The 26,895-nt window shown below is 37.4% G+C and overlaps 1 protein-coding gene across 1 annotated transcript in view; it reads left to right on the top strand.

The window, feature by feature from the left end:
• Positions 1-26,895, top strand: part of DNAJC1 (DnaJ heat shock protein family (Hsp40) member C1) — a 245,794-nt gene that overhangs the window by 113,486 nt on the left and 105,413 nt on the right. The window contains exon 7 of the mRNA XM_036880914.2: positions 17,053-17,143. Within this exon, the coding sequence (XP_036736809.2) occupies positions 17,053-17,143 (91 nt within the window). The remainder of the gene's footprint in view (positions 1-17,052; positions 17,144-26,895) is intronic.

Here is a 26,895-nt window from a genome sequence, read left to right as displayed (position 1 = left end):
GTCAGAGCAGGGAGGGAGAGGGAGCCCAGGACTGCTGAACACCCAGCCCTAGCCATCTGCACCAGAGTGCAGACACTCAGTGTGTGGTGTGCTGGATACTAGGGAAGCAGGACAGTAAGACATCTGAGTGGGTCGCTGCAGCCGGCACCCCTGGGACAGAGAAAAGTGAGTGCTTTTTGAAAGTCTTAAAGGGACAGTGAACGCACACCTGGACGGAAACGTCCCAGGACACTTAGCCCAGAAGCTGGGAATCCCGGGGAACTCTGGGCGCCCTAACCCCCTGGGAAGCAGCACAGCTCGGAGGCCCATCACGGAGAGAAAGAGCCTCCGGGCTGTTTCCCGTCCAACATGGCTCCGCCATATTGGAGTAGCAGCCCGAGGCAGGCCACGCCCACTGCAACAGCAGAGATAAACTCCACAGCGGCCAGGCGAGAATCAGAGGCCCTTTATGTGCGCAGCTGCCCAGCACAAGCCGTTAGAGGTCACTGTTCTCCCAGGAGAGGAGGGCCACAAACCAGCAAGAAGGGACATTCTCCCAGTGGACACATGCGACAGCTCTGCACAACTATCTATATCGCCATGAAAAGGCAGAAGAATTTGATACAGACCAAAATCATTCATCCACTGAGAATGAGATAGACCGAACCAACCTTCTGGAAAAAGAATTCAAAATAAAGGTCATAACCATGGTGACGGAGCTGCAGAGAAATATGCAAGAGCTAAGGGGTGACGTCTGGAGGGAGATTACAAAAATGAAACAATCTCTGGAAGGATTTATAAGCAGAATGGATAAAATGCAAGAGGCAACTGATGAAATAGAAACCAGAGAACAGGACTGCATAGAAGCTGATGCAGAGAGAGATAAAAGGTTCTCAAGGAATGAAACAATATTAAGAGAACTGTGTGACCAATCCAAAAGGAACAATATCCTCATTCTAGGGGTACCAGAAGAAGAAGAGAAAAAGGGATAGAAAGTGTCTTTGAAGAAATAATTGCTAAAAACTTCCCCAAACTGAGGGAGGGAATAATGGATCAGACCATGGAAGTACACAGAACTCCCAACAGAAGGGACCCAAAGAGGACAACACCAAGACACATAATAATTAAAATGGCAAAGATCAAGGACAAGGACAAAGTTTTACAGGCAGCTAGAGAGAGAAAAAAGGTCACCTACAAAGGAAAACCCATCAGGCTATCATCAGACTTCTCAACAGAAACTGTACAGGCCAGAAAAGAATGGCATGATATATTTAAGGCAATGAAACAGAAGGGCCTTGAACCAAGAATACTGTATCCAGCACGATTATCATTTAAATATGAAGGAGGGATTAAACAATACCCAGACAAGCAAAAGTTGAGGGAATTTGCCTCGCACAAACCACCTGTACAGGGTATTCTAGAGGGACTGCTCTAGATGGGAGCACTCCTAAGACTAAATAGATGTCACCAGAGAAAATAAAATCACAACAAAGAAAGCAGACCAACCAAACATTAACTAAAGGCAAAAAATAAAATCAACTACCCACAAAAGCAGTTAAGGAAATGCAAAAGCCAACAGAATAAAACAACCAACATATAAAGAATCGAGGAGGAGGAATAAGAAGGGAGAGAAATAAAGAATTACCAGACAGTGTTTATAACAGCTCAATAAGCAGTTAGGTTAGGCAGTAAGATACTAAAGAAGCTAACATTGAACCTTTGGTAACCATAAATCTAAAGCCTGCAATGGCAATAAGAACATATATTTCAATAGTCACCCTTAATGTAAATGGACTGAATGCACCAATCAAAAGACATAGAGTAATAGAATGGATAAAAAAGCAAGACAGATCTATATACTGCTTACAAGAAACTCACCTCAAACCTAAAGACATGCACAGACTAAAAGTCAAGGGATGGAAAATGATATTTCATGCAAACAACAGGGAGAAAAAAGCAGGTGTTGTACTACTAGTATCAGACAAAATAGACTTCAAAACAAAGAAAGTAACAAGAGATAAAGAAGGACATTACATAATGATAAGGGGCTCAGTCCAACAAGAGGATATAACCATTATAAATATATATGCACCCAACACAGGAGCACCAGCATATGTGAAAAAAATACTAACAAACTAAAGGAGGAAATAGAATGCAATTCATTCATTTTAGGAGACTTCAACAACCCACTCACTCGAAAGGATAGATCCACCGGACAAAAAATAAGTAAGGACACAGAGGCACTGAACAACACACTAGAACAGATGGACTTAATAGACATCTATAGAACTCTACATCCAAAAGCAACAGGATACACATTCTTCTCAAGTGCACATGGAACATTCTCCAGAATAGACCACATACCAGGCCACAAAAAGAGCCTCAGTAAATTCCCAAAGATTGAAATTCCACCAACCAACCTTTCAGACCACAAAGGCATAAAACTAGAAATAAATTGTACAAAGAGAACAACAAGGCTCACATACACATGGAGGCTTAACAACATGCTCCTAAATGATCAATGGATCAACGACCAAATTAAAATAGAGATCAAGGAATATATGGAAACAAATGACAACAACACAAAACCCCAACTTCTGTGGGACGCAGTGAAAGCAGTCTTCAGAGGAAAGTATCTAGCAATCCAGGCATATTTAAAGAAGGAAGAACAATCCCAAATGAATAGTCTAACATCACAATTATCGAAACTGGAAAAAGAACAACTGAGGCCTAAAGTCAGCAGAAGGAGGGACATAATAAAGATCAGAGAAGAAATAAACAAAATTGAGAAGAATAAAACTGAAAAAATCAATGAAACCAAGAGCTGGTTCATTGAGAAAATAAACAAAATAGATAAGCCTCTAGCCAAACCTATTAGAAGAAAAAGAGAATCAGCATTCATCAACAGAATCAGAAACGAGAATGGAAAAATCACAACAGACTCCACAGAAATACAAAGAATTATTAAAGACTACTATGAAAACGTATATGCTAACAAGCTGGAAAACATAGAAGGAATGGACAACTTCCTAGAAAAATACAACCTTCCAAGACTGACCAAGGAAGAAACACAAAAGCTAAATAAACCAATTACAAGCAAAGAAATTAAAGCGGTAATCAAAAAACTACCCAAGAACAAAACCCCTGGGCCAGATGGATTTCCCTCAGAATTTTATCAGATATACAGAGAAGACATAATACCCATTCTGCTTAAAGTTTTCCAAAAAATAGAAGAGGAGGGAATACTCCCAAACTCATCCTATGAAGCCAGCATCACCCTAATACCAAAAGCAGGCAAAGACTGCAACAACAAAGAAAATTACAGACCAATATCCCTGACGAACATAGATGCAAAATACTCAATACAATATTAGCAAAACGAACTCAAAAATACAGCAAGAGGATTATACACCATGACCAAGTGGGATTCATCCCAGGGATGCAAAGATGGTACAACATTCGAAAATCCATCAACAACATCCACCACATTAACAAAAAGAAGGACAAAAACCACATGATCATCTCCATAGATGCTGAAAAAGCATTCGACAATATTCAACATCCATTCATGATAAAAACTCTCAGCAAAATGGGTATAGAGGGCAAGTACCTCAACATAATAAAGGCCATATATGATAAACCCACAGCTAACATCATACTGAACAGTGAGAAGCTGAAAGCTTTTCCTCTGAGATTGGGAACAAGACAGGGATGCCCACTCTCCCCACTGTTATTCAACATAGTACTGGAGGTCCTAGCCACGGCAATCAGACAAAACAAAGAAATGCAAGGAATCCAGATTGGTAAAGAAGAGGGTAAACTGTCACTATTTGCAGATCACATGATATTGTACATAAAAAACCCTAAAGATTCCACTCCAAAACTACTAGAACTGATATCGGAATACAGCAAAGTTGCAGGATACAAAATTAGCACACAGAAATCTGTGGCTTTCCTGTACACTAACAATGAAGCAGTAGAAAGAGAAATCAGGAAAACAATTCCATTCACAATTACATCAAAAAGAATAAAATACCTAGGAATAAACCTAACCAAAGAAATGAAAGACCTGTACCCTGAAAACTACAAGACACTCTTAAGAGAAATTAAAGAGGACACTAACAAATGGAAACTCATCCCATGCTCTTGGCTAGGAAGAATTAATATCGTCAAAATGGCAATCCTGCCCAAAGGAATATACAGATTTGATGCAATCCCTATCAAATTACCAACAACATTCTTCAACGAACTGGAAAAAATAGTTCAAAAATTCATATGGAAACACCAAAGACCACGAACAGACAAAGCAATCCTGAAAAGGAAGAATAACATGGGGGGGGGGGATCTTGTTCCCCAACTTCAAGCTCTACTACAAAGCCACAGTAATCAAGACAATTTGGTACTGGCACAAGAACAGAGCCACAGACCAGTGGAACAGAATAAAGACTCCATACGTTAACCCAAACATATATGGCCAATTAATATACAATAAAGGAGCCGTGGACATACAATGGGGAAAGGCCAGTCTCTTCAACAGATGGTGCTGGCAAAACTGGACAGCTACATGTAAGAGAATGAAACTGGATCACTGTCTAACCCCATACACTAAAGTAAACTCCAAATGGATCAAAGACCTGAATGTAAGTCATGAAACCATAAAACTCTTAGAAAAAAAACATAGGCAAAAATCTCTTGGACATAAACATGAGTGACCTCTTTTTGAACATATCTCCCCAGGCAAGGGAAACAAAAGCAAAAATGAACAAGTGGGACTGTATCAAGCTAAAAAGCTTCTGTACAGCAAAGGACACCATCAATAGAACAAAAAGGTACCCTACAGTATGGGAGAATATATTTGTAAATGACAGATCCGATAAAGGCTTGACATCCAAAATATATAAAGAACTCACTCACCTCAACAAACAAAAAGCAAATAATCCAATTAAAAATTGGCAGAGAAGCTGAACAGACAGTTCTCCAAAGAAGAAATTCAGATGGCCAACAGACACATGAAAAGATGCTCCACATCGCTAGTCATCAGAGAAATGCAAATTAAAACCACAATGAGATATCACCTCACACCAGTAAGGATGGCTCCCATTCCAAAGACAAACAACAACAAATGTTGGCGAGGTTGTGGAGAAAGGGGAACCCTCCTACACTGCTGGTGGGAATGTAAATTAGTTCAACCGTTGTGGAAAGCAGTATGGAGGTTCCTCAAAAAGCTCAAAATAGAAATACCATTTGACCCAGGAACTCCAGTTCTAGGAATTTACCCTGAGAATGCAGGAGCCCAGTTTGAAAAAGACAGATGCACCCCTATGTTTATCACAGCACTGTTTGCAATAGCCAAGAAATGGAAGCAACCTAAGTGTCTGTCCATCAGTAGATGAATAAGAAGATGTGGTACATATACACAATGGAATATTATTCAGCCATAAGAGAAAAACAGATCCTACCATTTGCAACAACATGGATAGAGCTAGAGGGTATTATGCTCAGTGAAATGAGTCAAGCGGAGAAAGAGAAATACCAAATGATTTCACTCATCTGTGGAGTATAAGAACAAAGGAAAAACTGAAGGAACAAAACAGCAGCAGAATCACAGAACCCAAGAATGGACTAACAGGTACCAAAGGGAAAGGGACTGGGGAGCATGGGAAGGTAGGGAGGGAGAAGCACGGGGAAAAAGAAAGGGGGTATTATGATTAGCATGTATAATATGGGGGTGGCATGGGGTGGGCTGTGCAACACAGAGAAGACAAGTAGTGGTTCTACAACATCTTACTACACTGATGGACAGTGATTGTAATGGAGTTTGGTGGGGTGACCTGGTGAAGGGGAGAGCCCAGTAAACATAATATGCTTCATGTAATTGTAGATTAATGAAAACAAAATTTAAAAAATTTGGACTCCTATTCAAAATACACAATTTTAGAGTTTTCCTATGTTCAGTGTAATTTTATTATCCATTATATGTAATTCTGAAGTTAGTATAAGTCGGTGGGAGAGGAAAATTTGATATAGAGCAAATGACATTGTGGGCAGATTTTTCAGAAATGTACTTATGATATTTTCCTATGTTGAAAGTTGTATGTAATTCAAACAAAAGTGGAGATCCATGCTGGCAAACAGCCAAAAAAAGAAATGGACCATCCTGCATCTTTTTTGCAGCAGCCCCTCCTCAGACCTCTCTGTGGAGTTCCTTATTCCCAGTAGGACAGGTGGTAGTTATTTCCCTACTCATACCACAATAGATCAGTTCCTTTCTTTCTTAAGTTTTCCTTTGATTCAAGTTTATATGTTGAGGTAAAAGTAAACAAACAAACAAAAAAATGACCAACTGCCAGCTCAGCCTGTTATTTTATCACTTAAATGAAGTATTTCACTAATGTCCACATCCTTTTCTTTTAACATCTTCCATCTTACAGCTCACTAACCCTGGAAATATTTTATCTTCAAGGGTCAGAAAAATTTTCATCATCATTACAAAGTCTTTCCTGATGAAGCCAACTGCAAACTTTCCATTGTATAAGTCTCTCTAGTAACTTTAGAGCAGTTACCATTTGTATTATATTCAGGATAGATTGATAAGACTATGATGAAGTACAGATCATCCTCAAATTCCAGTGGCTTAAAATTTTTCTCTTTTATACCATGTGTCTATCATTGGTTGGTAGGAACGGGTATTTTACTCTACCTCCCCAGAGGGACTCAGGGCAGTGACGTCTTCATCCTCTTACAGCTGTACCAAATGAAATAGTGGCCTCCTTGCTCACTATGGCCAGAGTAGCCCTGGAGGATTATATGAGCTTTTTGATGCTTCGTTTTGAAATGATGCATGATATTTCCATCCACAGCCCATCCAGAACTAGTCCCATGACCCCACCTAATCTCACGAGGACAGTGAAATGTGGGGAAACAGAATGTTGGGTGAACACCACTCTCTATTCCAATAATTCATACAACAAATACTTATTGAATGTATACTATATGCCACATACTCTTCTAGTCCCTGGGAATATAAAATTAAAAACAATAACAAAAAAATATGACAGTCCCCGTTACTATGTAGTTTATATTCCATATTTTGGTTAATATTTACAGTTATTTTTACACGTTTTAAGGGCAACTGCTTCTCTTAATCATGTAATCCCCATATATCCTACCAAATACAATACATATAATAGTGAATCAATCAGTAACTATAAAGAAACATGACTTTTTAATGTCTTCTAGTGCAGGAGCCCATGCTCTACAATTACATACAAAGAAAACCCACAACACAAATTCATTAAGTTAGCCATCGTTCTACAGTGTAAAGTTAGTCCCCATCTGCTTGATGTGTAAGCATACAAGCTTTGAGCCCTTCAAGAAATTTTGTTCACTATTAAAAGAGAGTTGCTTCTAGAGTAAATAAAAACTTTTGCTTATGTTCCAACCATTAACGATTATAAGCCCCTCTATGATAGAAATTCTTTCTGTTTGAAACAATGTAAACTCCATAGTTTTACTACAGTATTATGGAGCTAAACCTAGGCAGTCCCAAGCCCTGATTAGTAAAGTAAGTAAGCATTCATTCAATGAATATTTATTAAGCTTTTATTACGAACTAGGCAATGTCAACAAGGATAACAAATTTATATCTGAAAAAAACTAACATTTTGTAAGGATAACTGGGGACTTTTTTTTTCTTTTGGTATCATTAATCTACACTTACATGAGGAACATCATGTTTCCTTGGCTTCCCCCTTCACCAGGTCCCCCCACAAACCCCATTATAGTCACTGTCCATCAGCGTAGTAAGATTCTGTAGAGTCACTAATTGTCTTCTCTGTGTTGCACAGCCCTCCCCATTCCCCCCTTTATACATGCTAATCATAATGCCCCCTTTCTTTCCCACCCCCCTTATCCCTCCCTTCCCACCCATCCTCCCCAGTCCTTTTCCCTTTGGTAACTGTTAGTCCATTCTTGGGTTCTGTGATTCTGCTGCTGTTTTGTTCCTTCAGTTTTTTCTTTCTTCTTATTCTCCACACATGAGTGAAATCATTTGGTACTTGTCTTTCTCTGCCTGGCTTATTTCACTGAGCATAATACCCTCTAGCTCCATCCATGTTGTTGCAAATGGTAGAATTTCTTTTCTTCTTACGGCTGAATAATATTTCATTGTGTATATGTACCACATCTTCTTTATCCATTCATCTACTGATGGACACATAGGTTGCTTCCATTTCTGGGCTATTGTAAACAGTGCTGCAATAAACATAGGGGTGCATCTGTCTTTTTCAAACTGGGCTGCTGCATTCTTAGGGTAAATTCCTAGAAGTGGAATGACTGGGTCAAATGGTATTTCTATTTTTAGTTTTTTGAGGAACCTCCATACTACTTTCCACAATGGTTGAACTACATTCCCACAAGCAGTGTAGGAGGGTTCCCCTTTCCCTGCAACCATGCCAGCATATGTTGTTGTTTGTCTTTTGGACAGTGGCGATCCTTACTGGTGTGAGGTGATATCTCATTGTAGTTTTAATTTGCATTTCTCTGATGGCAAGTGATGTGGAGCATCTTTTCATGTGTCTGTTGGCCATCTGAATTTCTTCTTTAGAGAACTGTCTTTTCAGATCCTCTGTCCATTTTTTAATTGGATTATTTGCTTTTTGTTTGTTGAGGTGTGTGAACTCTTTATATATTTTGGATGTCAATCCTTTATCAGATCTGTCATTTATGAATATATTCTCCCATACTGTAGGATACCTTTTTGTTCTATTGATGGTGTCCTTTGCTGTACAGAAGCATTTCAGCTTGATATAGTCCCACTTGTTCATTTTTGCTTTTGTTTCCCTTGCTGTGGGAGATATGTTCTGAAGAAGTTGCTCATGTTTATGTCCAAGAGATTTTTGCCTATGCTTTTTTCTAAGAGTTTTACGGGTTCATGACTTACATTCAGTTCTTTCATTCCATTTTGAATTGACTTTTGTATATGGGGTTAGACAATGATCCAGTTTCATTCTCTTACATGTAGCTGTCCGTTTTGCCAACACCAACTTTTAAAGAGGCTGTCATATCCTCATTTAATGTGCATGGCTCCTTTATTGTATATTAATTGACCATATATGTTTGGGTTAATGACTGGAGTCTCTATTCTGTTCCACTGGTCTGTGGTTCTGTTCTTGTGCCAGTACCAAATTGTCTTGATTACTGTGGCTTTGTAGTAGAGCTTGATGTTGGGAAGTGAGATCCCCCCCACTTAATTCTTCCTTCTCAGGATTGCTTTAGCTATTCGGGGTCTTTGGTGCTTCCATATGAATTTTTGAACTATTTGTTCCACTTCATTGAAGAATGCTTTTGGTAATTTGATAGGGATTGCATTGAATCTGTAGATTGCTTTGGGTAGGATTGCCATTTTGACGATATTAATTCTTCCTAGCCAAGAGCATGGGATGAGTTTCCATTTGTTAGTGTCCTCTTTAATTTCTCTTAAGAGTGTCTTGTAGTTTTCAGGGTATAGGTCTTTCACTTCTTTGGTTAGCTTTATTCCTAGGTATTTTATTCTTTTTGATGCAATTGTGAATGGAATTGTTTTCCTGATTTCTCTTTCTACTGCTTCATTGTTAGTGTACAGGAAAGCCACAGATTTCTGTGTGTTAATTTTGTATCCTGCAACTTTGCTGTATTCCCATATCAGTTCTAGTAGTTTTGGAGTGGAGTCTTTAGGGTTTTTTATGTACAATATCATGTGATCTGCAAATAGTGACAGTTTACCTTCTTCTTTACCAATCTGGATTCCTTGTATTTCTTTGTTTTGTCTGATTGCCGTGGCTAGGACCTCCAGTACTATGTTGAATAACAGTGGGGAGAGTGGGCATCCCTGTCTTGTTCCCAATCTCAGAGGAAAAGCTTTCAGCTTCTCACTGTTCAGTATGATGTTAGCTGTGGGTTTATCATATATGGCCTTTATTATGTTGAGGTACTTGCCCTCTATACCCATTTTGCTGAGAGTTTTTATCATGAATGGATGTTGAATATTGTCGAATGCTTTTTCAGCATCTATGGAGATGATCATGTGGTTTTTGTCCTTCTTTTTGTTAATGTGGTGGATGTTGTTGATGGATTTTCGAATGTTGTACCATCTTTGCATCCCTGGGATGAATCCCACTTGGTCATGGTGTATAATCCTCTTGCTGTATTTTTGAGTTCGTTTTGCTAATATTGTATTGAGTATTTTGCATCTATGTTCGTCAGGGATATTGGTCTGTAATTTTCTTTGTTGTTGCAGTCTTTGCCTGGTTTTGGTATTAGGGTGATGCTGGCTTCATAGGATGAGTTTGGGAGTATTCCCTCCTCTCCTATATTTTGGAAAGCTTTAAAGAGAATGGGTATAGAATTCTGTGGTGAATCCATCTGGCCCGGCGATTTTGCTCTTGGGTAGTTTTTTGATTACTGCTTCAATTTCGTTGCTGGTAATTGGCTGTTTAGATTTTGTGTTTCTTCCTTGGTCAGTTTTGAAAGGTTGTATTTTTCTAGGAAGTTGTCCATTTCTTCTAGGTTTTCCGGCTTGTTAGCATATAGGTTTTCATAGTATTCTCTAATAATTCTTTGTATTTCTGTGGTGCCTGTCGTGATTTTTCCTTTCTCATTTCTGATTCTGTCAATGTGTGTTGATTGTCTTTTTTTCATAATAGTCTGTCTAGAGGCTTATCTATTTTGTTTATTTTCTCAAAGAAGCAGCTCTTGGTTTCATTCATTTTTTCTATTGTTTTATTCTTCTCAATTTATTTACTTCTTCTCTGATCTTTATTATGTCTCTCCTTCTACTGACTTTAGGCCTCATTTGTTCTTCTTTTTCCAATTTTGATAATTGTGACATTAGACTATTCATTTGGGATTGTTCTTCCTTCTTCAAGTGTGCCTGGATCGCTGTATACTTTCCTCTTAAGACTGCTTTTGCTGCATCCCACAGAAGTTGGGGCTTTGTGTTGTTGTTGTCATTTGTTTCCATATATTCCTTGATCTCTATTTTAATTTGGTTGTTGATCCATTGATTATTTAGGAGCATATTGTTAAGCCTTCATGTGTTTGTGAGCCTTTTTGCTTTTTTTGTACAGTTTATTTCTAGTTTTATACCTTTGTGGCCTGAAAAGTTGGTTAGTAGAATTTCAATCTTTTTGAATTTACTAATGCTCTTTTTGTCACCCAGTTTGTGGTCTATTCTGTAGAATGTTCCATCTGCACTTGAGAGGAATGTGTATCCTGCTGCTTTTGGGTGTAGAGTTCTATAGATGTCTGTTAGGTCCATCTGTTCTGTGTTGTTCCGTGCCTGTGTGTCCTTGCTTATTTTCTGTCTGGTAGATCTATCCTTTGGAGTGAGTGGTGTGTTGGTGTGTTGAAGTCTCCTAAAATGAGTGCTTTGCATTCTATATCCTCCTTTAATTCTGTTAGTATTTGTTTCACATATGCTGGTGCTCCTGTGTTGGGTGCATATATATTTATAATGGTTATATCCTGTTATTGGACTGATCCCTTTATCATTATGTAGTGTCCTTCTTTATCTCTTGTGACTTTTTTGTTTTGAAGTCTATTTTGTCTGATAGTAGTACTGTAACACCTGCTTTTTTCTCCCTGTTGTTTGCATAAAATATCATTTTCCATCCCTTGACTTTTAGTCTGTGCATGTCTTTGGGTTTGAGGTGAGTCTCTTGTAAGCAGTATATAGATGGGTCTTGCTTTTTTATCCATTCTATTACTCTGTGTCTTTTGATTGGTGAATTCAGTCCATTTACATTTAGGATGATTATTAAAAGATATGTACTCATTGCCATTGCAGGCTTTAGATTCGTGGTTACCAAAGGTTCAAGGTTAGCTTCTTTACTATCTTTCCATCTAACTTAGCTTGCTTATTGAGCTATTATTGTAATGGCAGTTTGATGATTCTTCATTTCTCTCCCTTCTTATTCCTCCTCCTCCATTCTTTATATGTTCCATGTTTTATTCTGTGCTCTTTTGTGTTTCCTTTGACTGTTTTTGTGGGTAGTTGATTTTATTTTTTGCCTTTAGTTAGTATTTGGTTGGTCTGCTTTCTTTGTTGTGATTTTATTTTCTCTGGTGATATCTTTTTGGCCTTACGAGTGCTTTCATGTAGAGCAGTCCCTCTAGAATTCCCTGTAGAAGTAGTTTGTGTGAGGCAAATTCCCTCAACTTTTGCTTGTTTGGCAATTGTTTAATCCCTCCTTCATATTTAAATGATAATCATGGTGGATGCAGTGTTCTTGGTTCAAGGCCCTTCTGTTTCATTGCATTAAATATATCATGCCATTTTCTTCTGGCCTGTAATGTTTCTTTTGAGAAGTCTGATGATAGCCTGATGGGTTTTCCTTTGTAGGTGACCATTTTTCTCTTTCTGGCTGCCTTTAATACTCTGTCCTTGTCCTTGATCTTTGCCATTTTAATTATTATGTGTCTTGGTGTTGTCCTCTTTGGGTCCCTTCTGTTAAGAGCTCTGTGTGCTTCTGTGGTCTGAGTGACTATTTCCACCCCCAGATTGGGGAAGTTTTTCAGCAGTTATTTCTTCAAAGACACTTTCTATCCCTTTTTCTCTCTCTTCTTCTTCTGGTACCCCTATAGTGCAGATATTGTTCTGTTTGAGTTGGTCCCACAGTTCTCATCATATTCTTTCATTCCTTGAGATACTTTTATCTCTCTCTGCATCAGCTTGTCTGCGTTTCTGTTCTCTGATTTCTATTCCGTTAATGGCCTCTTACATCTCGTCCATTCTGATTTTCAGTCCTTCCAGAGATTGTCTTATTTCTGTAGTGTCCCTCCCTAGTTTGTCCATGGGCTCTTTCATTTTTCTCTGCAGCTCCATCAGCATGGTTATGACCTTTATTTTGAATTCTTTTTCCGGAAGATTGGTTAAATCTGTCTCTCCAGATTCCCTCTCAGGGGATGTCTGGGTTATTCTGGTCTGTGTCAAATTCTTCTGCCTTTTCCTTGCGATAAAGGTAGTCGTGCACAGTTGGTGCATGTGTCAGCTGGGAGCACAAAGTCCTTTCCTGCTTGCAGGTTGTCTTCCTGTCTTGTCAGAATGGCGACCCCTAGTGCCTTGTGCTGGGCAGCTGCTCGCCGACAGGGCCTCTTAGTCTAGCCCGGGTGCCTGTTGAGGCGGCTCTGCATGGCTGCTGTGGGCGTGGCCGGTCTCAAGCTGCTGCTCTGCTGTGGCAGGGCCGCTCCAGAGGGGGAACAGTCAGGAGACTGTTTATCGCCATGAGGGGCCTCAGAGCTGCGCTGCCACCCAGGGGATTAGGCCACCAGGATTTCCCCGGGATTCCCAGCTGTTGGGCTGAGTGTGCCGAGACACTTCCGTCCAGCTGTGAGGCTCCTGTCCATTTAAGACTTTCAAAAGGCACTTGCTTTTTTTTTGTCTCAGTGGCACCAGCTGTGGGGACCCACTCTCAGGTTTTACTGTCCCGTTTCCCTAGTATCCAGCACCCCATGCACTGTGTTTCTGCACTCTGGTGTGGATGGCTAGGGCTGGGTATTTAGTAGTCCTGGGCTCCCTCTCCCTCCCCGCTCCGACTCCTCTCCTCCTGTTGGGGAGCTGGGGTGGGGGGCACACTCAGGTCCTTCCAGGCCGCAGCTTGTATCTTACCCCCTTTGCAAGGCGTTGGGTTCTCGCAGATGTAGATGTAGCCTGGATCTTCTGGTCTCTCTTTTAGGGATAGTTGTGTTTGTTGTGTTTTCAAAAATATGTGTGGTTTTGGGAGGAGATTTCCACTGCCCTACTCACGCCACCATCTTGGCTCCTCCCCCACACTTTTTTTTCCTCTACAATTCATTCACATGCATCAGCCCCTTATGAAGGAGGGGGAAGAGGTTTAAAACAACTGTTCTTATTCAACCCTTTTTGAGTACATCCTCCCTGGAACATACCATAAAGAAAAGACACCTGATCTCTTCATGACTATTACCTCCAATGTCAGTCTATTTCATTTTCTGGTAATTTTAATTTTTAGTAAGCTCTTCTTTATTATTATCCAAAACTAAAACTTTCCTCTCTGGAACCATATATGGTAATTTATCCCATATTCCTTTAATAACCATTAAGATATTCCCTGATAGCTTTCCAGTTAGCCCAATCTTCTAATCTCTAATCCCTTTTAAGAAATAATTTCAAGCTGGCTCACCATTTGTTCACTTTCCTTTTAGTCCCATTTTATCAGTGCATCTTAAGGTATAGTACACCAAACTGCACACAGGGAGGGTTGGAACCATATAGAGCTTGCTGAGTTACAGTAGAATTATTGGAGATTGTAGGCATATCGAAGAAACAAGCCTTTCTGGAGTGGGCATATTGTAATTATAATACAGAATTATAAATAAGACAAGCATGAAGAACATTTAAACAAATGCTTAGAAATAGATTAAAAGGAAGATAGAATTCTTTGTCTAGAACAGTGGGTGAGACTATGGAATGTATTAAATCTCTTGAAGTTAGGTGGGGTAGGTTAAGGTGATTGGGACATTGCAATCTTCAGATAAGTGTCCTTTTAGACCTAATAACTATTCAAAAAGGAATTTTTAGTGGAATTCTGTGCAGTAGCAGCAAGAAGAAACATTAGCAGAGAAATACTCAAATTTGGTAGGATCACTAGATTCCTTTGCCAGCAAAAGGCTTTTGCATTGAGAGGGTACAGATAAAGAGAAGTTATGTAAGCAAGAAGATTCAGGATTCTGCAGAAGGGAGTTCTAGTGAAGTATGAAGCAGAAAAAGTCACTTTTACTTTGTGGTGGGGATTAAGGTTTTTGAGAAAATGACAGAGCAATAATGAAAATAGGTAACACATATAAGGCCTAATGGTGTGCAAGATGTTATTCTGAGTGCTTCTTATATATTAACACTTTAATCTTCACAACAGCTCTGGGAGTTAGGTACTTTATGATCTTCATTTTATGGAAGAGGAAATTCATCCATAGAGAACTGAGGTAACTTGCCACATGTCACATAGCTAGTAAAACGGTAAAAAGCACTGAGATCTTCTTAATCCAAGTAGTCTGGTTTTAAAAGCTGTCCTCTTGATCACTATAATTTATTTTACTGTACCATACCATGATGTGTGATTTCAGCCTACCTTCTTTCACATCTCATAAATAGCCTAATCTGTGCCCTTAAATTTTTGCATGGTGCCACCTTTCTTACTCTACACAAGAAGCCAATGCCTTCCTAACCTTTTGTTCTCCCCACCTTTAAAATCTACTCTGAAAAGATGCTAATAAGCCCATTCATTCATTCACACTAAGGAATAAATGATTAGCTTCATATAAAATACTATTTCAGGGTTGAGTTTGGCTTTTTTTTTTAGGGGCCCAGGGAATATTAAGGGCTCATAAAACCTTAACACAAACTCCTGTTGAAATTTAAAGTATATATAAGCTGGGAGAACAAATAAGTTGGGTGCATGACTTTCTGTGCCCTTCAAGTTACACTGTTATTTAGGCGGCGAAGGGTTTGGGGGAATCCTTTAGTAGAAATGAAGTAGTAACTTAGAAATAGGAATGGGAAGAATAAGAGATACATCTTTATTATATTGACTCAGTAATTTTAGAGCTACCCTCTGATATCCCTAATGCATTGTCAGGTGGGAGAGTTCTGATACAACCCTAGAGACACAGAGTCCAGGAAAAGCTTTCACTAGGACAATCATAGATGAAGGGATAATCCTGTTCTAGGATTTAAGTAGACATGCATTTACATCTGAATCAAGGAAGAGCCAAGGATTTTGTTCCTTATTTCCTACATAACTAACACCCTCTGAGATGGGTCTGTGATTTATATGCTTCAGGAATCTTAAAACTAGCGATGTTACCCTAAAGTTATCCATAACACCTTTCTTTTATTCCACAGCAATTATCAACCCCTTTCATTCTTTTCTTTTTGAGGTTTCTCATATATTTCAATCTAGTTCAGTTTAATGAACACTTATTGAGTACCTACCTTGTGCCAGATACTGTGCTCTGGGCATACAAATACCCCTATCTCAAATTCCTCATTTTTAAGGAGAGAATATAGTATGATACAGGAAATCTTTGAAGTGTGTTTAAATACACAAGCAGTATTCAGGAGAGAATTACTCTGCCAGGGAAAGTCAGGAAAACTTTCAAAGGTGGTAATGATTAATTAGGGTTTTCAGGGATGAATGGGAGTTCGTCAGAATAATGGTAGGGTAGCAAAATAGTCTAGCTAGAGGACAAAGTGTATGCAAAGATATGGAAGCATAGCACAGTGTGACCTGACAGCTTCAAGTGGTATTGCTATATAATGGATGAAATTTCGAGTCCGCAGTTGGTGGGCCATGATCTGTTCTGCTTTTTCATTGTCAGGATCTTATTATGCCTAATGCATCAACCTGTTTATTTCTATGTCCATGATTATTGAAGGCCAAGTCTTTTTTTTAGTACTCTGCTAAAATCTTACCTACATGCCACTCCTTGAGACTCTAGCCATTCTCTTCTGATACCTGAATATCCATGTATAGACTATTCTCAATCTTCATCCATCCATGGTAGGAACTGGTCTTTTAATGTGGAAGGAAGAATGATGGCTTTCACTTGTATCTACATCGCCATATAGGTTTCATAGTCAGATTTGCATATAGTAATTCTGTAAATCTTTTGGAGGTAAGGGACTAGTATAAAAATATTGTTGGTACTTTGTTAGTCACAATAATATAATTTCCTATACCAAATAATTCAGTTTAGCAAGTGTGTTTTTCTGCTCTCTACCCATGCAATAGCACAATACTGAGAAAATATGCAATGGAAGAAAACAGAAAGAGGATTCCTTCATAAATCTGAGAGAAAAGACTTAAATTTATACTCATGCAATTTCTGGTCTTAATCAGCTCTAAGAGAAAAAAAATCATAAGTATTCAGTTTCTTCTGTTTATCATAAACTTTATAAACAAAAACACAAAGGAAGACTACCTGTTAAATGAATATACTACTTTAAAATGAGGTTATGTTGAAAATAACGTCAAAGCAAACTGATTTTTGTGTTAATTTATTTATAACTTTTTTAAGGATGCCGGGCAGTTTTATGCTAAATATAAAGAAACAAGATTGAAGGAAAAAGAAGATGCATTGACTAGAGCTGAACTTGAAACACTTCAAAGTGAGTTTTAAACATTGTCTTGCTGTGTTAACATTATATAAAGCTAATTACCTAAATTTGGGTTTTCCCTTTAATTGAGCAGCAATTAAATTTTTAATGTTTTCTGTGCCACTCTCTTAATAGAGTTAATTAATATTTAATGTATTATGTGTGGAGAATACTATATTAGTGATTATTGACCCACCCTCAATTCAATATCAGAAGAGGGATAGGGATAAAATCAACACAGGGTCCTCAAGTCTAGAGGGCATCCAAAATCTAGAAAGTCCCAATATACTCCAGTGCTATAACTGTCATTGATACTTGGAGCCAAGTCTCTCCAACTGATCACCCAACTTGCTGTAACAACAGTAGTAAATGGGAAACCTGAAAATATCAATAACTTTTGTTTTGAAAGTCTTTGCTTCATTTGAATTATTGTTATTTAATATGAAAGCTCTTGACTATATTATCAATGTATTGAAAAAGAGTCTCCCAGTGAACGCTAAAGACAGTTCTTGCAGAGTTTGGAAAAGGTTGTACTATTAAAGAGGGCATTTCTCAGCCTTGGTCTTTTTGTCTAATATTGCCATATCTGCATCTTTCTACACATACGCACTTTTACCTTTACTTTGCCTTATTTTTTATTCAGAGCATTTAACACTACTTAACATTAATTTATTTGTTAATTTTGTTTACCACCTGGTTCCCCAATAGAATGTAGGTTCCATGAGGGTAGGGAGTTTATCTGTTTTGTTTACTCTTAAGCCTATCCAAGTACCTTCAACAGTCCCCAGCACATAGTAGGTACTCAGTAAATACTGACTTCATGGCCATGAAATCTCTTTCCTTTTAAAAATTCCTATGTGAGTATTTGTGGTTCAGATTTCATTTTCCTCCACCTACCTGGGTTCCTAGAGAAGTACATGGTGTGCATGGTACCTGCTCCACACAGGAGACAATCCAAGGATCATTAATACCTCATCAAGTATACCTGTAAGTATCCACACATGCACAGCATGCATAGTTTTACAAAACAATGTGTGTGCTTTTGAAGGTATGCTGTCAAGAGTGTTCTTGCAGCCCACAGAAGTAATTTACCAAATCGAACTAGAAAAGAGCAACTGTGGTTTTAGTGTATCACACCTTCGCTGTATAGAAAAATGGTGGCAGCTATTTCCCTTCAGATGCTGAAAGCTCTAGCTGTCTGCCTTTTCCCTGACACCTGATTATAGTTGGAGAAGAGAGAACTATTCTCACCAAACTCCAGGAGTGCATTGCCACTACCTAATGTGTCACTTTGAGGGTTGTATTTTTCTTATTTGTCAAAAAAACAAAAAAACAAAAAAATAAATTGGTCTAGGAGGTGCCAGTATTAGTTTCTATTGCTGCTCTAACAAATGGCCACAAATTTAGTGGCTTAAACACGTATTACCTCACAGTTGTGTGGTCAGAAATTCAGCCTGGGTCTAACTGAACTAACATCAAGGTTTATCAAACAGCTACATTCTTTCTCCAGCTTCTGGAGGCCTCCCACATTCCTTGGGTCATGGCCCTCTTCCTCCCTCTTCAAAGCCAGCAATGTTGTGTCTCACTGACTAGTCCTCTGTAGTCACCTCTCTCTGCCTGTAACTGGGAGAGGTTCTCTGCTTTTATGGAAAGCATATGATTAGGATTGGGCCAATTAGGATAATTTAGGATAATCTCCCATCTCAAGGGTCTCAACCTTAATCATACCTGTGAAGTCCCTTTTGCCATATAAGGTAAAATAGTCCCAAGTTTGGGGGATTAAAATATGGTGATCTTTAAGGGTCCATTTTTCTGCCTGCCACAATCCTTCAGGTGTCTTGTCATCTTTAGAACAGGGACTGTTTATTTTTCATTTTCATATTTGCAATACTGAATAGCATACTGGCACATAGTAAATGTTCAGGAAGTGGATAAATGAATTAATGAATATAATGCCATTAATATAAAAAAGTGTTCTGTGTGATCCTCTATAGAACACTATTGCAGGGAGTACATAATTTAATTCAAAAAGTTTCAACAATTACAAATACAAAATACTAGTCAAATCAACAGTATAATTGATTAAAGCAGATTTCTATTAAGAGGGAAGAGCTCAGGATGATAGAGAATTACATACTGAAGTTGACTGATGTCAGTGTTGGGGAAGAAGGGTGGGCAAATGATGACTACCATGTTAAACCACAGATTCAAACAGAAGCTGATGTTACAGCAATTATTGAAATAGTTTTATATTGAATAAATCAATGACTAGATGAAACTCTAAATGTAATTTTTATATAATTGTTATTTTTAAGTGAAATTGTTACATAAAAATTTTCTAAGCCTTTTCTTATCCTTTCCAGTTTAATGTCACTCATAAGTTTATGACAATTTCTGTATTTTCATTTATATTGGTATCATATATTAGATATTCTGTTTCCGAGTAATTCATGATCTTTGTAAAAAACTTAGAAAATACAGAAATTACAAAGCAAGCAAAAACCATGGTGTATTAGAATATACAGAGAGCATCCACAACTCAATAATAAAAAGGGAAATAATCCAATTTAAAAATGGGCAAAATACCTGTATAGACATCTATCCAAAGAAGACATACAAAAGGCCAACACATACATGAAAAGATGTTCAGTATCATCAATCCTCAAGGAAATGCAAATTAAAACCACAATGAGACAACACCTCACAGCCACCAGGTTGACTATAATAAAAAAGAAGGTAATAACTATTAGCAAAAATACAGAGAAATTGAAACCCTCATATATTGCTGGTGGGAATATGAAATAATGCAGTAACTTCGGAGAAGAGTCTGGCAGTTCCTCAGAATATAAACCCACATGTTGTTATCATGTGACTCAGCAATACCACTCAAGAGAAATGATAACATATATCCACACAAAAATATATGCATGGATGTTCATAGTATCATTTTTCGTAATATTCAAAAAGCGAGAACAACTTTGTGTCTATCAACTGATTTTAAACCTTCTAAGAAGGCTTCTAAGTCAAAAGAAGGGATAAAAATCACATTTACAAATGAACCCAAAATGTCCCCATAGAGGCAATCTGAATAGACTACCTTTCATTGCTTTCATAAACACAGCCCTCCGTTTTTATGTAGTTTTTGTAACAAATCACCTAATTGTTACTCATTTTTGGCAGATATATTAGAATTCTCTAATAATAACAAATCAAGTATGTATACTACAACTTTGAACCTAGGAGTTAGCATAAAATATTTATCACAATGTAAAAACTCTTTTTAAAGTCTGACCATTTTTCCAAAATCATTCAGATTTTTGTTCTAAGTTTCACAGCAATTTCATACACATAAATGTTTTGTTATTTTGTTGTCTTATAAAAAAGATTATATAAAAATACATTTAAAAATTTGTGAATATCTGAAAACTCTGTTTGCCAGTAAAAGTGTGTAATAATCTTTTTAAAAATTTCAAAACTCAAAACCATCTTACTGGTTACTGAAACCCCAAATAGAAAAAGTGACTACTGAAAGACACATTAAAAACAATACTCATACTAGGCTCTGAGTAATAAGACTTTTATCAAGTGATAAGACTTCACTCATGTATTTCATATCATCGGTATATTAGGAAAAGGTGATGGCATCAACATTAAGAATGTTAAAGAACAGTCACATTACTATTAATAATGTCAGAAACTGTCATGTATTTTTTAATGTAGTCTCTAATGGTTACATGCAAAGAACCTTTTAATTAATTTTGTTAACTTCATTACAGTGTTCTGCATTGTATATTTTAGAATTAATACATAAAGTCCCCAAATTCCCCAGTGTGCATTTCATTTGTCCCTATCCTTCTTAATTTTAAAGACCATCATTGGAATACTGAGTTCATAATAACATTTCCATCCGCTTAATTGAGTAAATGCATCTCATGCAGATTAGCAATAGCTTTTTTATGCTGCCTGTTTTTCATGACCTAATTGCTAATCTGCCTCCAAGTCTATCTGCTTTACTGCTGAGATTGTGTAGTATCCTCTGAGGGCTATGACAGAACTACATTGAGCAGGGTGTGGTGGTCTTATTAAAATGCTATTTTAGAGGGGAAATAGGAAAAGAATAATTTCTTTTTTTTTTAACCCACTATATTCCAAGTAGTATCTTTTTAAAATTTTTTTATTTTATTGATGAACAATCTTATTTTAGTTTCAAGTATATAGCACAGTGGTTCAACAGTTACCCATAATTATTAAATTCTCACCTCCAATAGTAAAGCTACTATCTGTAAACATAGAAAGATGTTACAGAATAATTGGCTGTATTCTCCATATTGTACTACTATCCCCATGACCAACTTATATTATGATTGAGAATATTTGTGCCCTTTATCCCTCTCCCCCTCCCCAACAGCTTCAACCCCTCCCCCTTGGTAACCACCAGTCCCTTCTCAGTATCTGTGAGTCTGCTGCTGTTTTGTTCATTCTGTTTTGCTTTGTTTTTATATTTGACAGATAAGTGAAATCATTTGGTATTTGTCTTTCTCCACCTGGCTTGTTTCACTGAGCATAATACCCTCTAGATCCATCCATGTTGTTGCAAATGGCAGGATTTCTTTTCCTTTTATGGCTAAACAGTATTCCACTGTGTCCACATATTCTTTATCCATTCATCTATTGATGGATACTTAGGTTGCTTCCATATCTTGGTTATTGTAAATAATGCAGTAATCAGCATAGGGGTGCATATATCTTTTCATTTCAGAGATTTTTGTTTTCTTTGGGTAAGTTCACAGAGGTGGAATTGCTGGATTGAATGGTATTTCTATTTTAATTTTTTGAGGAACCTCCGTACTACTTTCCACAGTGGCTGTACCTAGTTGACAGTTCTACCAACAGTGTTAGGAGGGTTCCCTTTTCTCCACATCCTCACCAGCACTTGTTATTTCTTGTCTTTTGGATACTGGCCATTCTGGCTGGTGTGAGATGATACCTCATTGTGGTTTTGACTTTATTTCCCTGATGATTAGCAATGTGGAACATCTTTTCATGTGCCTGTTGGACATCTGTATTTCTTCTTTGGAGAAATGTCTGTTCAGGTCCTCTGCCCTTTTTAAAATCAGGTTATTTGGTTTTTTGGTGTTGAAGCATATGAGTTCTTTATATATTTTGGATGTTAACTCCTTATCAGTTAAATCATTTACAAATATATTCTCCCATGCTATAGATTGTGTTTTTGTTCCACTGATAGTGTCCTTTGCTGTACAGAAGCTTTTTAGGTTGATTTAGTCCCACTTGTTCATTTTTTATTTTGTTCCCCTTGTCCAAGGAGATGTGTCCAGGAAAAAATTGCTCATACTTATGTTCAAGAGATTTTTGCCTCTGTTTTCTTCTAAGCGTTTTATGGTTTCATGTCTTATATTCAGGTCTCTGATACATTTTGGGCTTACTTTTGTGTATGGAGTTAGTAAACCAGTTTCATTCTCTTACTGTCCAGTTTTCCCAAAACCAATTTATTGAAGAGGCTGTCTTTCCCCACTGTGTATTCATGGCTCCTTCATCACATATCAATTGACCATATATGCATGGGTTTATATCTGGGCTTTCTGTTGTATTCCATTGAACTATGAGTCTGTTCTTGTGCTGGTACAATTTGTTTTGATTACTATAGCTTTGTAGTAGAGTTTGAAGTCAGGGAGTGCAATCCCCCAGATTTGTTCTTCATTCTCGGGATTGCTTTGGCTATTTGGGATCTTTTGTGATTCCATATGAATTTTAGGACTATTTCTTCTAGATCATTGAAAAATGCTGCTGGAATTCTGATAGGGTTAGCATTGAATCTGTAAATTGCTTTGGGCAGGATGGTCTTTTGACAATCCATGAGCATAGGGTAGATTTCCACTTATTTGTGTGTTCTATAATTTCTCTCATGTATGTCTCACAATTTTCAAAACATAGGTCTTTCACTTCCTTGGATAGGTTTATTCCTGGGTATTTTATTCTTTTGGATGCAATTGTAAATGTGAATTGTTTTCCTGGTGTCTCTTTCTGCTAGTTCATTGTTAGTGTATAGAAATGCAACAGATTTCTGTGTATTAATTTTGTATCCTGCAATTTTACTGAATCCAGTTATTCTAATAGTTTTTATGTGGAGTCTTTAGGGTTTTCTATATATAATATCATGTCATCAGCAAATAGTGACAGTTAAATTTTTTCCTTACCAATATGGATCCATTTTATCTCTTTATCTTGTCTGATTGCTGTGACTAGAACCTCTAATATTATGTTGAATAAAAGTGGTGAGAGTGGACATCCTTGTCTTGTTCCTAATCTCAGAGGAAAAGCTTTCAGATTTTCACCATTAAGTATGATGTTAGCTGTGGGCTTGCCCCATACAATCTTTATTATGTTGAGGTATGTATCCTGAATGCCCATTTTTTGAAAGTTTCATCATAAGTCATGAGTGGATGTTGAATTTTTCATGTGTTTTTCAGAATCTATTAAAATGATCATGTGGTTTTTATCCTTTTTGTTAATGTGGTGTATGCTATTGATTGGTTAACAAATATTATACCATCCTTCTGTCACTGAAATAAATCCTACTTGGTTATGATGGATAATTCTTTTGATGTATTTTTTAATTCGGTTTGCTAATATTTTGTTGAGTATTTTTGCATCTGTGTTCATCAGGTATATTGGCCTTTACTTGTCTTTTTTTTTTAGTGTCTTAGTCTCTTTTGGTATTAGAGTGATGCTGGCCTCATAGTATGAGTTTGAAAGTATTCCCTCCTCTTCTGCTTTTTGGAATATTTTAAGAAGTGTGGGTACTAGCTCCTCTTCTTTAAATGTTTGGTAGAATTCAACTCCGAAGCCATCTGGACCTGGAATTTCAGGTTTTTTTAAATTACCAATTCAACTTCATTGATTTAATCTGTTCAGATTTTCTGTTTCTTCCTGGGTCAATCTTGGAAGGTTGTATTTTTCTAGGAAGTTGTCTTTCTAGTTTGTCCACTTTTTGGCATATAATTTTTCATAGTGTCTTCTAATAATTCTTTATATTTTGGTGGTATCTGTTGTGACTATTCCTCCTTCATTTCTGATTTTCTGTATTTGTGTACTCTCTTTTTCTTGATAAGTCTGGATACAGATATATTTATTTTCTCAAAGAACCAGCTCTTGGTTTCATTAATTATTTTCTGTTGTTTTATTCTTCTATGTATTATTTATTTCTGCTCTGATCTTTATTATGTCCCTCCTTCTAATAACTTTGAGCTTCAATTGTTCTTCTTTTTCTAGTTTCTTTAATTGTGATTTCAGACTGTTTATTTGGGATTATTCTTGTTTCTTGAGGTAAGCCTGTATATACTTCCCTCTTAGAATGGCCTTGGTGGCATCCCACTCATATTGGACTGTTGTGTTTTTGTTTTCATTTGTCTCCATGTATTGCTTTATTTCTGTTTTAATTTCTTCATTGATCCATTGATTATTTAGAAGTATATTATTTAGCCTCCATGTGTTTCTAGACTTTTTTTGTGTGTAACTTACTTCTAGTTTCATACCCTGGTGGTCAGAGAAGTTGCTTGATACAATTTCAATCTTTTTTAATTTATTGAGGCTCTTTTTGTGGCCTAGTATGCTATCTATTCTGGAGGATGTTCCATATGTGCTTGAGAAAAATGTGCATCCTGCTGCATTTGGGTGGAGTGTTCTGTAGATGTCTGTTAAGTCCATTTGATCTACTGTATTTTCCAGTGCCTCTGTTTCCTTATTTATTTTCTGTCTGGTTGATCTGTCCTTTGATGTAAGTGGTGTGTTAAAGTCCTCTAATATGATTGAGTTGCACTCTAGTTCTCCCTTTAGTTCTGTTAGTATTTGTTTTACATATTTAGGTGCACCTATGTTGGGTACATAGATATTTATAATGGTTATATCCTCTTGTTGGACTGGCCCCTTTATCATTATGTAATGTCCTTCTTTGTCTCTTATTACTTTCTTTGTTTTGAAATCTTTTTTTTTCTTGTAAGTACTGCTACTTCTGCTTTTTTCTCCATATTGTTTGCATGAAATATCTTCTTCCATCCTTTCACTTTTAGCCTGTGTATGTCTTTTGGTGTGAGATGAGTCTCCTTTAGGCAGCATATAGATGGGTCCTGTTTCTTTATCCATTCTGCCATTCTATGTCCTTTGATTAGTGCATTCAGTCCATTTACATATAAGGTAATTACTGATAGATATGTACTTAATGCCATTTTGTTTTCTTTTTGCTTTTAATAGCTCCTTTCTGTTCCTTTTTTCCTCTCATGCTCTTGTTATTTGATGGTTTTCTTTAATGTTGTGACTGTATTTCTCTCTTTTAATTTTGTGTGTGTATATATTATAGGCTTTAGGTTTGTCATTACTGAAGTTTCAAGGGTAGCTTCCTGACTATATAACAGTCTGTATTAAGTTGCTGATTGCTCTGTTTCAAACACAATCTAAAAGTTTTTTTTTCTTTTCCTCCTCCATACTTTATGTATTAGATGTCATAATCAAAACTTAGCCTTAGAATCATTTCCATCTACAGCAGTTCCTTTAACATATCCTGTAATGCTGGTTTTGTTGTTAAAAAGTCTTCTTTGAGCCTTTGTTTATCTGCAGATTGTTTAATCCCTGCTTCAGATTTAAGTGATAATCTTGCTGCATAGTGGAGTCTTAGTTGAAGATCCTTCTGTTTCAGTACATTAAATATTTTATGCCACTCCCTTCTGACCTTTAAAATTTCTGCTGAGAAGTCTGCTGATAGCCTGATGGCGTTTCCCTTATAAGTAATCTTTTTCTCTCTCTGGCTGCTTTTAATACTCTCTTTTTACCCTTAATCTATGCTATTTTAATTATTATATGTTTTGGTGTTGTCTTCTTGGGGTTCCTTTTGTTAGGGGCTCTCTGAGTTTCCATGACCTGAGCATCTTATTTCCTTCCCCAGATTGGTGAAGTTTTTGACAGTTATTTCCTCAAAGAGACTTTCTATCCCTTTTTGTCTCTCTTCTTCTTATGGTACCCCATTCTGAGAATATTGTTTTCTTTGGATTGGTCACACAGCTCTCATCACTCTTTTATTCCCATAGATCCATCTTTCTCTCTGTTCCTCAGCTTCATTGTGTTCTTGTTCTCTAATTTCCATCTCAATGATTGTCTCCCTTACTTTCAGCAATCTATTATTCATTCCCTCCATTTTGTATTTCATTTCAGTTACTGTATTCTTCAGCTCTGTATCTCTTTGTTGAGGTTCTCCCTGAGATCTCCAAATACATTGCTGCAGATCAGTGAACATATTTATGACTTTTACTTTGAAATCTTTATCAAGAAAATTGGTGATCTCCAATGCATTTAGCCCTCTTTCTGGTGTTTTATCCTGTCATTTTGTTTAGAACATATTCCTCTGCCTCCTCATTTTGTCAGGGTTTCTGTTTCTTCCTTTGTATTAGATGGATCTGTTATGCTTCCTCATCTAGAGAGTAATGGCTTTGTGAAGTAGGCCTCCTGTGGTGCCCAGAAACTCAGGACTGTGCTCACCTGTGCCTGATACTTCTTTGCTGTGGAACCCCTTGCTATTGGTGGGCACTGTTCAGGGTCACCTTTTTCACTTCCTGTGAGCATTGGTTTAGCTCAGTCTGCTAAGGTCAGTGGTTTGCCTTAGCTGAGCCTGTGAGATTAGAGCAGTGGTTTCTGCTTTGTTCATTATGGGCATGGCTGCCCTCTGCCTCCCATGCAACAGCTGCTGGGTTAACAGG

Source organism: Manis pentadactyla, chromosome 3 (assembly GCF_030020395.1).
Source record: "Manis pentadactyla isolate mManPen7 chromosome 3, mManPen7.hap1, whole genome shotgun sequence".
Lineage (NCBI taxonomy): Eukaryota > Metazoa > Chordata > Mammalia > Pholidota > Manidae > Manis > Manis pentadactyla.
The sequence above is the reverse complement of the archived record's forward strand: the minus strand, read 5'-3'. Positions and strand labels throughout refer to the sequence as shown.